The 13,648-nt window shown below is 37.5% G+C and overlaps 2 protein-coding genes across 3 annotated transcripts; one reads left to right on the top strand and one right to left on the bottom strand.

Annotated features, from left to right (window-relative positions):
* The first annotated feature begins 1,607 nt into the window (after window positions 1-1,607).
* On the top strand, window positions 1,608-5,154 carry LOC125214004 (transcription factor bHLH145-like). 2 transcript variants are annotated; one of them, XM_048114837.1, is made up of 4 exons: window positions 1,608-1,764; window positions 2,655-3,257; window positions 3,340-3,474; window positions 3,559-5,154. In XM_048114837.1, exon 4 carries the CDS (start codon window positions 3,576-3,578, stop codon window positions 4,593-4,595), a length of 1,020 nt encoding a protein of 339 aa, XP_047970794.1. In that variant the 5' UTR covers window positions 1,608-1,764; window positions 2,655-3,257; window positions 3,340-3,474; window positions 3,559-3,575; the 3' UTR covers window positions 4,596-5,154. The 2 variants fall into 2 exon arrangements, with proteins under 2 accessions (XP_047970794.1, XP_047970795.1); XM_048114838.1 differs by having other exon boundaries at window positions 1,625-1,764; window positions 2,658-3,257.
* Window positions 5,155-7,200: 2,046 nt separating this feature from the next.
* Window positions 7,201-9,861, bottom strand: LOC125214510 (ADP-ribosylation factor GTPase-activating protein AGD7-like). Its single transcript, XM_048115567.1, has 3 exons — window positions 8,839-9,861; window positions 8,657-8,746; window positions 7,201-8,012 (listed from the first exon to the last, which is right to left on the bottom strand). Exons 1-3 carry the CDS (start codon window positions 9,628-9,630, stop codon window positions 7,488-7,490), a joined length of 1,407 nt encoding a protein of 468 aa, XP_047971524.1. The 5' UTR covers window positions 9,631-9,861; the 3' UTR covers window positions 7,201-7,487.
* Between the last annotated feature and the right edge of the window lie 3,787 nt (window positions 9,862-13,648).

Raw genomic sequence — 13,648 nt, 5'->3', positions numbered from 1 at the left:
TGATTGTACATATATAGGCTATCCAAAACTTACATTGGAATTGCATTAAAAAAAGCAACAAGAAATTATCAAATTCTCAATGATGATGACGATGATATATAGTGGAATATCAAACACATTTGGGTTTGATTAAGACAATTGTAGACAATTCAGATAATATCAACAATTCGTGTTCCCTTTTTCTCAATCATCGAAGCTTATAATAATTTACTTTATTATCTAAATGAATGTGTAGAAACAGATAATCCATTAGGAAATATGTGGATAATTTACAAGAGGTTGTTGCAACCCTTTTTATCACACACATAAGAAAAATAAACTTTGATTTTACATTATTTTTTTGAGTCGGAAGATAAAAAATTGAGATTTGTGTTACGGTTAAACTAAAAGAATTTTAAGCCCAACTATAACTACCATACACCAAAGAAAAATTAGTAAAATTTAATGCTCTTAATAAGGTAAACTATAACTTTGAAAGTTACAAAAATAAATAAAACATAATATATACATTATCTAACACAACCTGTCAAACAGCTATACTTTTTTGCAACATAAAAATTATTCATGGCCATTTTATTTTTGTCATGATATTTTTATGGAAAATACAGACATTAAAGTTTATTTATCACACGATAGTGGGCTAAGAGAGACGAAGAAACAAAGAGTCCGAAAGTTCAGACCAGATATCTAGTTTTACAGGCGTTTTTGATTGCTTCTTCCCTCTTTTATGTTTCGTCGTTTGCTCACTGTCTTTATTTATTGGCCGATGTTGAGTTTATGTGATTGTGGTTTTATTGCTACTTTGTTTGTTGTGATGTTGTGCACTTGTGCTGGATTTATGCGAATGTTCATTATACATCAAAAAATCTATCACGTGATAGTGTTACATGCACTGCCACGTAACCATAGTTTATCACGGACAACCATTTCGTTTGTAGATAATAAAGTAGTACTACTTCGATGAATAATATGACTATTATTACAATATAATCGACATTAAGACTTACATATACATGTAGAATAGAGGAGTTGATCCTTGCCACCGGCCTTCAGAGTTGCAACCGATTCCAACGCAACAACAAATTGAGATTCACATTCGGTCTTAAGCCACGGTCATTTTGCACTTGTCAACTACAACCATCCTTTATCTTTCGATGCACACAATAATGTTTTTCACTGTGTCCGACTTCACAAATTAGTATCAGCTAGTACTATAACTTCCTTCCAACCCAAAAACATGCACACCAAAAAAAAGGAAAAGCAAGAACAAGAATCACACGCCATGAGAAAAGATAAATTGATTGCTCTTAATTGCCCAAAGAAAACGCCCAAAGCATAGTGATTAATTATTGTTAATTATCACATCAAACAATTGGCGGAATCATGCTTTGCTCTTCTCTCTCTACAACCACCCGCGGGCCCCACCACAAGACCCCTCACGCACGCACACAAAGCCAAACAAGTCCATGATTGTTCACACGTTTGGCACATTAATTCATAAAATTCAATTATTATAGTACTAAAATTAATTTTAAAAAAGTAAAAACCCACAACCAAATTTACCAATTGCAGTTTTCCCTGTTAAACTGTGTGTCTATATAGTCTCAATTCTCCTCTATTCACTGACTTAAACACACACACACTCTTGCTTTCCTCTCTCTCTAAAAAAGAAATTCAGCTGTTTTCTGGATTTGGGATTTTTCTTGGTAGATTGTCTCTTTGGAAGGATAAGTCTTTTTTGGGTGCTGTCTTCTTTTGTGGGCTGTGAGTTTTCTTCTCACTATTTCTTCATTGTTTAAGGTTTTTGTGAACTGTTATTTTGTGATGTGCCTGTGGTTTGAATCTTGCTTGGCTTAATTTTTAGATCTGGTTTATTGGGGTTTTCCTTTGGAGCAATAAAGAAAAAATTAATGGGAAGTGGGAATGGATAATAAGGTTGGGTTTTGTGATTCTTTTGTAAGAATTTGTCTACTTTTAGATCCATTTGTTTATGCAGTCTTAATGCTTAGTTTCAGCGTGTGAAGAAGTTTAGTGATGAAGGTGTTTTTGCATACAGCTAGGGTGATTGGAGAAGATTTTTGTAGCCAATTGTGTATAAAAATCTCTTCTTTTTTTGTTAATTAAGAGGTAAAGATGAGATTTTTGGTGTTTATATCATGTTTTTGTAAGGTTAGTATTAAGAAATTTAATGGATGTGGCTAATTATCCTTGTTTTGTATTCTTGAATTAAAAAGAACCTATCTTGATTAGAACTGTTTTCCTATTTCATGGGTCAAAGAATTGAAAAGAATAGAATGTTGTTACACTGCAATCTCTATTTTTCATAATGGGATCTGTTTATATTTCATCATTGATCTATAAAAACCAAATTAGAGAAGATTTTTGTAGCCAATTGTTTATAAGATCTGTTCTTTTTGTTAATTAAGTGGTAAAGATGAGATTTTTGGTGTTTGTATCATGTTTTTGTAAGGTAGTAGTATTCAAGAAATTTAATGGGTGTGGCTAATTATCCTTGTTTTGTATTGTTGAACTCATTGGTTGCAAATTCGTATAAAAACTTAGCCGCATCATACGTTTATTTATGTGTAGAGAACGTTGAATAGCTTTTCTTGAATGTCCCGACTTGGTTTTGAACTTGTGTTTCGAAATTTCAGCAGGTGTTGGTAAAAAAAAGTGGCAATCAATCAAACTGAAGAAACAGCATGCGGTGGTATAGTCTTTCGATTGATGTTTTCCAGAAAGTCATCTCTTTGAACTTGTATTGCCGTGTGATTCTATAAAGCCTTCGTTTCGTTTCACCAAATACTTTTTTTTATCTCTCTTTCTTTCCCACATTCATCCTAGCATAGAGTCTTATTGCCATGGGATCCACTTGCTTCGTCGTTATCCCTTGCTACGTACGTTGGATTAGCTGATCTTTCTTCTCTCGTCCCACCTCTATACCGTTATAAAGCTCTCTTGCCATCTGAACTGTTTCTTTCGACTAAGTTTAGTGATTTTAGTCATTTCCCTTTGTCATTTCCTTGTGTGGTGCAAGTTCTCGAGATAAGGAATTCGAATCGTTGGATTGGTAGTCACTCTCTTCCGCGACAGTTTTCTGCGAATTTGAGTTAAAAAGTTTTGGGGAAGTAGTTATGGTAAGCCAAGCAGCTAGTCAGACAAGATTTCGAGCATTGAAACACGAGAGTGGAATTGACGGGAGTGCAACCATTATAGTTAGAGTAATAGCATGCTTTCAACCTCTTCAAGATTGTCAGGTTAGTAACGCAAAATTTCGCGACCATAACTCTCTGCGTGCTTCTCCAAAAACGCTAACTAGCTTTCTCATGTGCATTTCAGGCCGAATATTTCAGACATCTACTTAAACCTGTCACGTAGATTCGTTTCTTTTCACGCGTTCAAGTTAAGCTGGATTTTGTTTTATATATTTCTATTTTAGCTCGAAGATTCAACAAGAAATCAGTTAATTCTTAGGTATGTTTTATCTACCCTCTCTTCATAACTCGGATTTCTTCGTTTTCAGTGGTCTCATCGCTCACTTCTGCTCGTTTCTATCAGGTTATTGGTGTGCTTAAATGGAAAGGCATTTCGGGTCCGGGTATGATCAGCACCTACTGTCATCTACACTGAATCTGTCGGGATTTCCCTTCACGAACGGCTATCTGAATACTGAGCCAGTTCATAGGTACCCTTACCCCGTCGAAGATTCCACATTGAGAAATCTTCCTCCCGTACCTGGCTCAGGTTTCCTACAGTCGAAGGCAAGTGAACCAAATCGGTTGCAGAATTGGTTATACCATAAGCAACAATTCCACCAAGCCTTCATTCCTGCGCCAGACTCTGCATCCGGACAGAAGTTCCCTTTGGGCCTTTCTGATGTCGAACGCCTCAGAACCCCTACCATACCCGGTCAAAAGAGGTTTCTCGTATTCGATCAATCCGGTGATAAAACCACTCTCTTATACAGCTCTGGGGTCCACGCTCCTGTTCAGTTTGGAGCTTGTCAGCCGCCGAATCTCCCATCCGCCTACAATTTGGGTGTCGAGATGAGGGATTTGAAAGACGAGAGTTTCGAAGAAAACTCTAAAGATGTCACGGAAGGCGAAATGCGTGAAGACACAGAAGAACTGGATGCCCTCCTCTGCTCTGACTACGACAGCGATTTCTCCGAGGATGAGGAGACGAGCACCGGCCATTCCCCTAGCACCATGACTGACAACGGTGCGCCAAAACTGGCAGAGGAAACCGGTGAAGAAGTCGATAGCTTTTCCGTACCATTGAAAAGGCGAAAGCTTTTGGATGGAAACGGCGACATCCCATCAAGCATGTACGACGCAAGCTCTGTGAAAACCTTTGCCTACTCCGAACAAGTAGAGAGTGATGCTGAGTCGAGCTGTGGTAGTCGTAAGGAGGCATCAACCTGCAAAAGGTCGAGGAAAGACGAAATACTCGACACTGTGAGCATTCTGCAGAGCATAATCCCTGATTCGAACGGGAAAGATGCAATCTTTGTGATTGATCAAGCAATCCATTACTTGAGATCGTTGAAGGCGAAAGCCAAGGCCTTGGGGCTCGAGTCCCTCGACGCCCTATAAACTTCGCCTACTGTCCGTTCCTCGAAAATAACAGGTCGTCGTAGTAACTTCCGTTGTCTATAAACTAGTCGTTGTTTCTAGCAAAGGTAGCCTTAGAGCTTGTGTGAAAAATCGAATCTTGAAAGGCACATCGTGTGAAAAATCGAGTCTTGAAAGGGGTAGCGTGTGAAAAATCGCGTCTTGAAAGACGATCATATTTGAAGTCTTCTCCGATATGATTGATTTGGAAAAAGCAGCAGCAGCCATGTTTTCTTGATGTCTCCGAGCCTCCGTTTTCTCCTCTTCGGCTCTTCACGGCCTTGGGGTGGAGTCGAGTCGAGCTGAGCTTCTGCATCGCGTGTTCGGGGTCTTCGTTCGTGGCCGAAAATGAAGCTCCATCTCTCTGTCTGTGTGTGTCTATTATTGTTCCGTTGTGTGAGAATATTTTTGTTGCATTTGTTGGGATGTAAATGTGAAGTTTGTGTTGTTTTTATTCGGGTGTTGTAATGCAGCGTGCTTGTGTTTGTATTTGTCTGAAACAATGAGAAGTCTATTTTGTAATTTTAAAATCATTTGTATTTTTGCTTCTTGTTTCGATTGTTTGTCTGGTTGTGCAAAGTCAAAGATGAAGGATGTGTGATTGCTAGTGTTCATCCTCCATTTATAACATTCCACTCACATTTTGGTTTGGATCATATTCTTTTTCTTCGAAATTTGAACTTTTGGTTTGGTAATGATTGAAACTGAAAAAATTCAAATTATAGTTAATAAATATTTTATTTCTATATTTCTAAGTTAATTTATTAACTTATAGCAATAAAATCATATCATTACAGATGTCTTGGATTTTCCGACTCAAATTTTAATTATAAATATTTTGTATTTTCGAATTAGGGTTAGGATTTTCGGATCGATTCAAATTCATATTTTCTCAAAATTGAATTTAGCAGATATCTTTATCTGAAATCGGAATACTCCCCCAAAATTGTGAGAGGGATAGAAAAAGAGACTAATAATGAGTTTTTTAAACAAAAGTAATAACATGTGGACAACACATTTTCTTGTGCTATTCTGTATTTCTTGTGGTGGCTTGCGTTTCATGATATAAATCCAAGTCAACAACTATGCCATGGTGATTGAAATTTAGGACGAACTCCATTAAATCATTAAATGGGTTATATAGATTATATGCACACTTATTATTGTATCCTTGTTTGTCAATTGCTCCATTGGTTTCTAGCAACGGTAGCTTCATCGCCTCTGCCTTTCCATCGACAGTAACTACCTTATTCACCATATCTGACTCAACGAGTTCCGTTTTCTAAATCCGTCATTTACGTGACTTGTGTTGAGACTCTAAAACCCCAACTAACATATTCCACCCCTCATGGACGACAATATCCATACTAATGGCCATATACCGGCCGGACCACCACATCTCATCGCACGTGTCACCCACCCAACAAAACCTAACCAGAATTTAGAACTGGTGTCAGAGGGCCTGGGGAGTTTTTACCCTCTCTCACAGCCCTCATCAACATATCGCTTCTCGGCCAAACCATCCACCACCACCACCATGTTATGATGCGTCTCCCTGAAACCGTCCAACGCACTCGCAGAAACGGCCTCCCCTGGAGAAGGTGAAGTTCCGGCCACCCACGTGCTGCCCATAACGGACAGAGATATCTGCCATATTGCAGAAAAGGAAGGAGCTGAGGAAAAGGGAGGATGTGGAGATTAGTTTAGGGCAGGGATTGGAGAATGAAAGGGTGGTGGCTAATGCACCCAACTCAGTTACCCTACTTGTCAACTGCAGATTCGGGTCGGGCTGCAGTGGGGATGAGCAGGTAACGAGGGTGTGCATTGCTTTTCTAGGTGGGCCGGATAGCTGGGAGGAGAAGAAGAAATTCTAGAAGTACCAAAAGTGGGAAGCAATTCTAAATCTTGATAACATTCCACTTCCCACCAAAATCCCCACTCTATTCTTCACAGAGAAATTCATTTTCCCCTTGAAAAAACTGCAACTTCTCCAAATACATTCAGTAACCATTATACTAAAGAATGCGCTTGTCTCTATATTTTCAAATTTCAACAGATCCAGACCACAGATAAAATTGCCAGAACAATATGTGCAATTAACAATGAATCATACCTAAATTAGAGCAACAGATAGAAATAAGAACTGAACATTTTCTAACAGAGGGATCTCAGAGCTCTAACCATATTTCAGCTTTGATAAAAACCAGTTACACAATTAAACTCTATACGTACACCTAATTTAAGAAGACACCATGAGCTCATCGGTGTCTGCAATTTCAAGCAAATTACAAATCCAAAAGCCATAGAGTTAGATGTGAAAGCAGTAACGAAGAGAGGCAGCCAATTGATAAAAGTGTACCAACTTACCTAGCAATTCAACCTATGGATCATCTAATGTACTTATCAGAGAACAATCTACTGGAACACCAAAAACATCAGCTATATAATTCCAGATCCAACAGAAAGGAAAAGCTCCTTACCACTAGTCATTCAAACAAATAAAAATTTCGCAAAAAGAAAGCCCATCAATACATCAAAAGGGCAAATGGTAGGCCAATAACCTAAACTTATAACAAGCAGCTCATTATTGAGAAATAAAGCAAGATATATAGAATTCAATGTAGCTAGCATAAATCATTATAAGTACAGACCCAACTATCATAAATGCAGTCTAAAATAAATCTTAGAATTGGAAAATTTTTGTCCTTGTAACACAAATAAGTGATCCGTACAGTATCTTGGGCACTGCAGGTACACTACAGGAAGTTTTACAATTATAGACCATTTTCATCCACAAACCCACCACAGATGGTTTATAGTGAATAATATGAAAAACCAAACAAACGGGGGGGAGAGGAATGAGATATTCTTACCTCATATAAACCCACCCTCGGACCAGTTGCTGTCCGACTTCCCATTATAACCCCCTGTCTTCTTATCGGGCGCAGGCGCACTCTGATAAAAATCATCAAATCCATCATCTTTTCCGTCGTCCCCCCAGCCGGCCCAGCTATCTCCATTCTGGAAGGTCGTCCCCTTTGGTGACTCCTCTTTCTTGCTGTCTTTGGCATCCCAATCATCCCATGAACCAGAGCTAACTTTGTTAAACTGCTGACTCGATGATGATTGCACTCCAACTGAAGAATTGTATCCCTTAGCCCCCTGTCCAAAATCCTGATGATAACCATTGTTTTCGGTATCATTCCGTGGCCAGCCAGAACCAGAACCAGAGCCAAATCCCGAGCCCGAGCCTTCTTTTGTATACTCCTCAACCTTCTGGGAGGCCAGAGCCATCACCCCTTTAAACATCCCCCATGTTTTCTGCCCTATCTCCGATGTCTTTGCGGTAACAACATTGACAGTTTCATTCACCTTGTGATCATAACCCCCATCTCTTACCTGTTAAACAGATATCAATAATTTAATATACAACTCACTCACCTTTAACCTTGTCTTTACATAATCACCTTTGGCACAAGGTAAATATACCCCAAACATCCAATTTCTGGTGCATTATTTTTCAATTATAGTACTCCCTATTCAAATGAAACTATAACTGTAATTAAGCTTCTCTACAAATGGACACAATCAAAAGCTACATATTCCTCTAGCTCAAATGCACACCTAGTGAGTCATATACACAAGTAAAAGCTACATATTCAATCAAAATACATACTACTCCATAAAACAAAAATGGTCCATTGCATGTAAAATCACAAAGAATACACAGTTAGTACGTCATTATTCATCAACATCACCAAAAGTTTCACGTCATTTTCTTAGGTTCTTAGGCTCAAAACAACGTCGGTTCACATCCGCACATGAAGACACAGTTACATCATTATTCATCAACATCACCAAAAGTTTACAGGTATGCACCAATTTATCATCGCATTTGCACCAATAAATACACAATTGAGAATTTTTAAATCTTCTTAGTTTGTCATTCCTCTAGCTCAAACGCACATCGAATTAGTCAAACAAACAAATAAAAGCTTACATATTCAATCAAAATCAGTACTATAAAGCAAAAAAAGAGCTACCTTGGAAGAGATCTCCTTAGTTCCAGCTTGCACAACATTCACGGCCGACTGCGCTGCCGATGCAGCCACCATTGACAACATGCCAAATCCCTGCATATGCAAAAACAAATCAATCATCACAATCACATCCACACCACAATTAAAACACAACACATAATCAGCAAAACTCCCCATAACCAAACCTGAGTAACAACCGAAAGCACATCCCCATCGCCGCCGTTGTTCCTCACAGGCGCCGGCGACGGAGTGGATCCAAACCCCACATACTTCCCACCTTGCGAGGGCGGGAGCCCCTCCGGCCTCGACTGATTCTCCGAAATCTTCCTCGCAAAGAAATCCCCCTTATTCGCCGCAGACGCCTCCAGCTCCGCCCGCGAATACATATTCTCCGACGACTTCGACCGCGACGGCGTGCTGCCGCCGCTCCCCCCGCTCCTGAAATCCCCAACCGTGTTATTCCTCCTGATATTATTACCATTCCCTCCGTCGTCGAAGCTATCCCAATCATCCCACCCGGAATTGCCATTGCCGTTGCCTCCGCTCAAAGGGGGCTTACTACTACTGTGCCCGTTCCGATTGGAATCGAGCGATTCCTTCACAATTGGGGGATCGCGCCACGGCTTGCCCTCGGCTAGGGCTTGGATCCGATCGCGGTAGACGGCGGCGGCCTTGGTGTTGTACTTGGCGACGATGTCGGTCTCCTTGGGGATCCCGTACTGCGAGGCGAAGCTGTTGAATTTGTCGTTGCCGCCGAGCTCCATCTTCTTCAGCTGGATCTCGGACCAGGAGTCCATGGTGACGGATCGGACGAAGGAGATGTGGACGCCGAGGCCGCGGTGCTTGCCGGAGCACTCGAGGCACATGAAGATGCCGTAGGAGACCGACGCCCATTGCGGGTTCTTCTGGGAGCAATCGACGCAGATCTTGTTGCCGGATTGCGATTGGAGCTCCCGGAGCCGCCGTGACGCCGCCATACAATGATTGGAGGTGTCGGTGCGGATTGATTCACGGAAAATTGACGGTGCGGATTGATTTAGGGAAAATTGAATCGGTGATTGTTGATGCCACCGCACGCAATCGAAAACGTGATTGACAGGTTGAGAGAGAGGGAAAAAAAATCGGATCTAAGCAATTTTGTCTAAGCAATTGAAGGGAAAATGGCGGATGCAAATGGGGGAGAGAGAGCTGACAGGAAATTAAATAAAGAATATAAATATGGGAATTATTTATTTCTGTTATTTACTCCATTTAACAAATAGTGATATTACTATTTGTAATTGATTTAATAGGAGATATGGAAATCCATGGATTTTGAATGTAAGTCAAATAACTATGATTTCATGGTGGATATCTGTATATGGGTACAATTTTGGCATAAGGTACTAGTGTCACATTATTTCTACAGATTTTCACCCCTTTTTTTGGGGTTGGTATATAATGAAAAATAAGGCACATTTTGCTTCGTGCGCGTGCCTAGACGTACTTCACTTGACTTATTTCTATCTTTTTAAAATTATAACTTTCATTTATTAGCATATTCTAAAAATGAGTATTTTTTTTCCATAACAATATAATGGCATTGTAATGACTAATTTCATTTATAACAAGTGCTATTTTAATAAAATAGGGCATGCATTAAGATTGAGTCAAATTTGGATTGGGTTAGGACAAGTTGAGTTAGGGGTAATGTGGTTTTGGTAGAGCCAAGGGTTCGTTTCAGACTGAGTTTGAACCGAGAGTTAGTTTCGAGTTTGAGTATTGGATTCATGCTCAATCATTTTTCATTGATTTTATGTGCTCTTAATAACGTTTGATACTTCGATTTATTTCCATCATTTAAGTCATTCTATGAAATAAATATTTGATTGAAAACCTAATAACAATTGATGGAATTTTAGAATTGGACTTTGTCTTTTTGAGCTCATTCAATTTTTTATTATTATATACGATGATCCACTGAAAACCCATTTATAATTGTAAGCCGAAGTGTAGGGTTTGATCTAATGAAACTTTGGGCTAAATGGAGCTCAATCCCAATTAAATTGTGGGCTAATTTGGTTAGGTATCTTAAATGGAGCCCAGGCCCAATTAATTTGTTTTTCATTCTTGTGTAATGGGCCAAAACTAAATACTGCATGTGAGCATTTCATTCATAAGAACAAAAAAACAATTACTACTATTTCTATTCTAATAGTAATAATGATAATAAAAAAATTGAAGGTGGTATCAATAATTATAGTAATAAGTAATTGTTTATATTTTAATAAGATAATATAAATAATAATATCAAATATGCAAGTAAGTAAGAATCAAGAATACAATTATACTACAAATATGTAAGTCAAGCTATGGAGAAGTAATACTTCTTTCCATTTCAGGATTCTTATTAATTTTTTTCTAAATAAAAAATCGATCAAACAAAAAATTTAGCATCACATCTTCAAATTATTAATTGGACATTGATTACCTTCAGTACCTGCTGATAATATCCAACAATTTATTGATGCTTTTTAAATTTTTTTACTATCAAATTTCAAATTTTAAAGCACAGGAGTAAATTCAAAATAAAATGTCGAAATCTTAAAAAATCAATCATCATAACTAATCTTTTTAAAAAATTTCCATTCATTATGGTGCATTTTATTTTCATTATTTATTTTGGAATTAATCACATTTTAGTAAAATATTGGGCGCTACCGACGACGTACGGTACATTACTACTGTACAACGACATAAATCTTAAATCATGATTAACATTCCATTTTTCGGAATATTTTTTTATTTTACTATTTGATTATGTATAATAATAGCTACATCAATAAATACATTGTTAAATTCATATGCATGTGTTAATTGTGTTGTTTATGTATTGGATTATTTATGGCCCCCTCACCCTCTCACATTTATGTAATATCAACCTTTTTCTTTTATTAAAGTTACAACTCATATACACTGAATTAGTCATGAAGTATAATAAATACACCTCTAAATATGGTGGTAGCAAGAAAATATCTTATGAATTGAGTTATGGACTCTTATCGTATCTAGTAGTAGCAAATTAGCAGTGAGTCTTCAAATAAGCTGACTACCGTTGGCCAATTAAGGCTGGAAACTCCATCGAATTCGGGCTTTGGTAGCTTTGCACCAAACCTCCGAAATGGTTGCCGCATCGTTGATGACTTGATGTCTTCTGACAAGGCGATATACCTTTTTCTCTACAGAAGTTATGTATTCTAATACACTGTTATTTCGGTTTCACCAATTAAAAAAAAAAACAGAAATGTGAGACATACTACTATATGTTAAAAATGAATTAGCATTATGAGGTTAACATCATAAAATTAATTTTTGTGATGATGGTTTTATTCGCTTCGAACAACCCTTTTGCTAGGTTGCATGTTACTCCATGTTCTATGGCTGATCATTGATTTGGGATATTTTAAATATTTTTAAATATATGTTAATTGGAAAAAAAAATAATTTTCACAACTAGGAAGCCGACAATGATATACGGAACATTATGAAGAAAATTATACGGAACGAAGATGGAGTGTATTAAATAGAAAAACAATTCTTATTGCAGAATTACAAACAATGAATTTTTATATAACTTGTAATGAAGTGCCCTCTTATAATACACATTATCACTACATATGGACACAAAAATTGGGACACAATTACTTGCGTTAGAAGGTTTTTAAAAAATATTAAGGATGCAAAAGAAAGCGTCCCTAAATGTTGGACAAATTAACTTAATCTGTTGTTTTTTAGGACGCTTCCATTTGTGTCATTTAATTTTAGTTGAGGCATTAACAATATGGACGCTTTTCGAAGCGTTGGTGATATATTTAGAAATACAAATTAATGTCTTTAATTGTATTAAAAAATGTCCACAACGGTTTTGTTGTTGTGGTGTATGCATATAATGTTTGTCAGAAGGGATAGTCATACAATGTTCATTACAAGTGTATAAAATGTTCATGGTTAGTATATTCAGTCTATAACATTATTTCCTTTATTGAAATCAGCATTAGTTTATTGCCAACGGAAAATTCCAACAGTAAATAATAAGAAAGCATAATCCATCAATACTTCGGTCAATTAAGTCCGTTTTTAGTAGAACCTATTTCTTTAATACAAGTTTATTAAAAAGGACAAATTACCAGAATAATTATTAATTTAAATATTTTCTCAATTTTCTCATAGAGTTTAATGAAACAAAATTGTGTATAAGGGTTCAGGAATAGTGAAGGGAAAAGATGGATAAGATATGGAGGGTTGGAGGTGTTATCCCTTATTTATTTATTTTTTAGCCCTTTAAATTAAATTACGAATGTATAACAAATCTTGAAAAAGAAAAACCAATAACATCTGCTAAAAGCAGTTTAACTACCTCTCTAGGTGGAAATTGAAATAAAAGAAAATATGTATGTAAACTAAGACTATGTTTAGCAAACCAGTCATCTACCTAATTCTTTTCCCTTGGTATGTTTGATATTGCACTCCCAGTCTAATTGCATCATCCGATGTATTGCATGAATTAAATCTCTCAAAGGATGTTGCGCATTAAGTCCCTTTCTAATCATATCAACTAAAGACATGAGTCAGACTCAAGTTCCATTGGCGATAATTCTCTCCCCAGGCGACTCTAAGCCCAATTAGAATTCCCCAGAGCTCGATGAATAGTGAAGTTAAGAGATGTACAAGAGATAGGGTTGTGGATGACCTAACGTGACATCCGAAAAATTATATGAAGATGAGACTGTTCATGAATTTTATCAATTTTTTCAATTCACTTAGCAAATAATTCAACCACATTATATTAAACTCTCCATTGTTGTGCCCCATCGACTTGGAGTTCACTACAAAAAAATCACTGTTTCCCGACCAAAAAGACCGAGCACAGAAAATTGTGCTAGGGAAATACCGAGCACAGAAAATTGTGCTCGGGAAATACCGAGCACCTTCACTTGTGCTCGCCAAACTACCGAG

This window comes from Salvia hispanica, chromosome 3, assembly GCF_023119035.1.
Source record: "Salvia hispanica cultivar TCC Black 2014 chromosome 3, UniMelb_Shisp_WGS_1.0, whole genome shotgun sequence".
In the NCBI taxonomy this organism is placed as follows: Eukaryota; Viridiplantae; Streptophyta; class Magnoliopsida; order Lamiales; family Lamiaceae; genus Salvia; species Salvia hispanica.
Note: the sequence above shows the minus strand (reverse complement) of the source record. Positions and strands in the feature narration are given on the sequence as shown.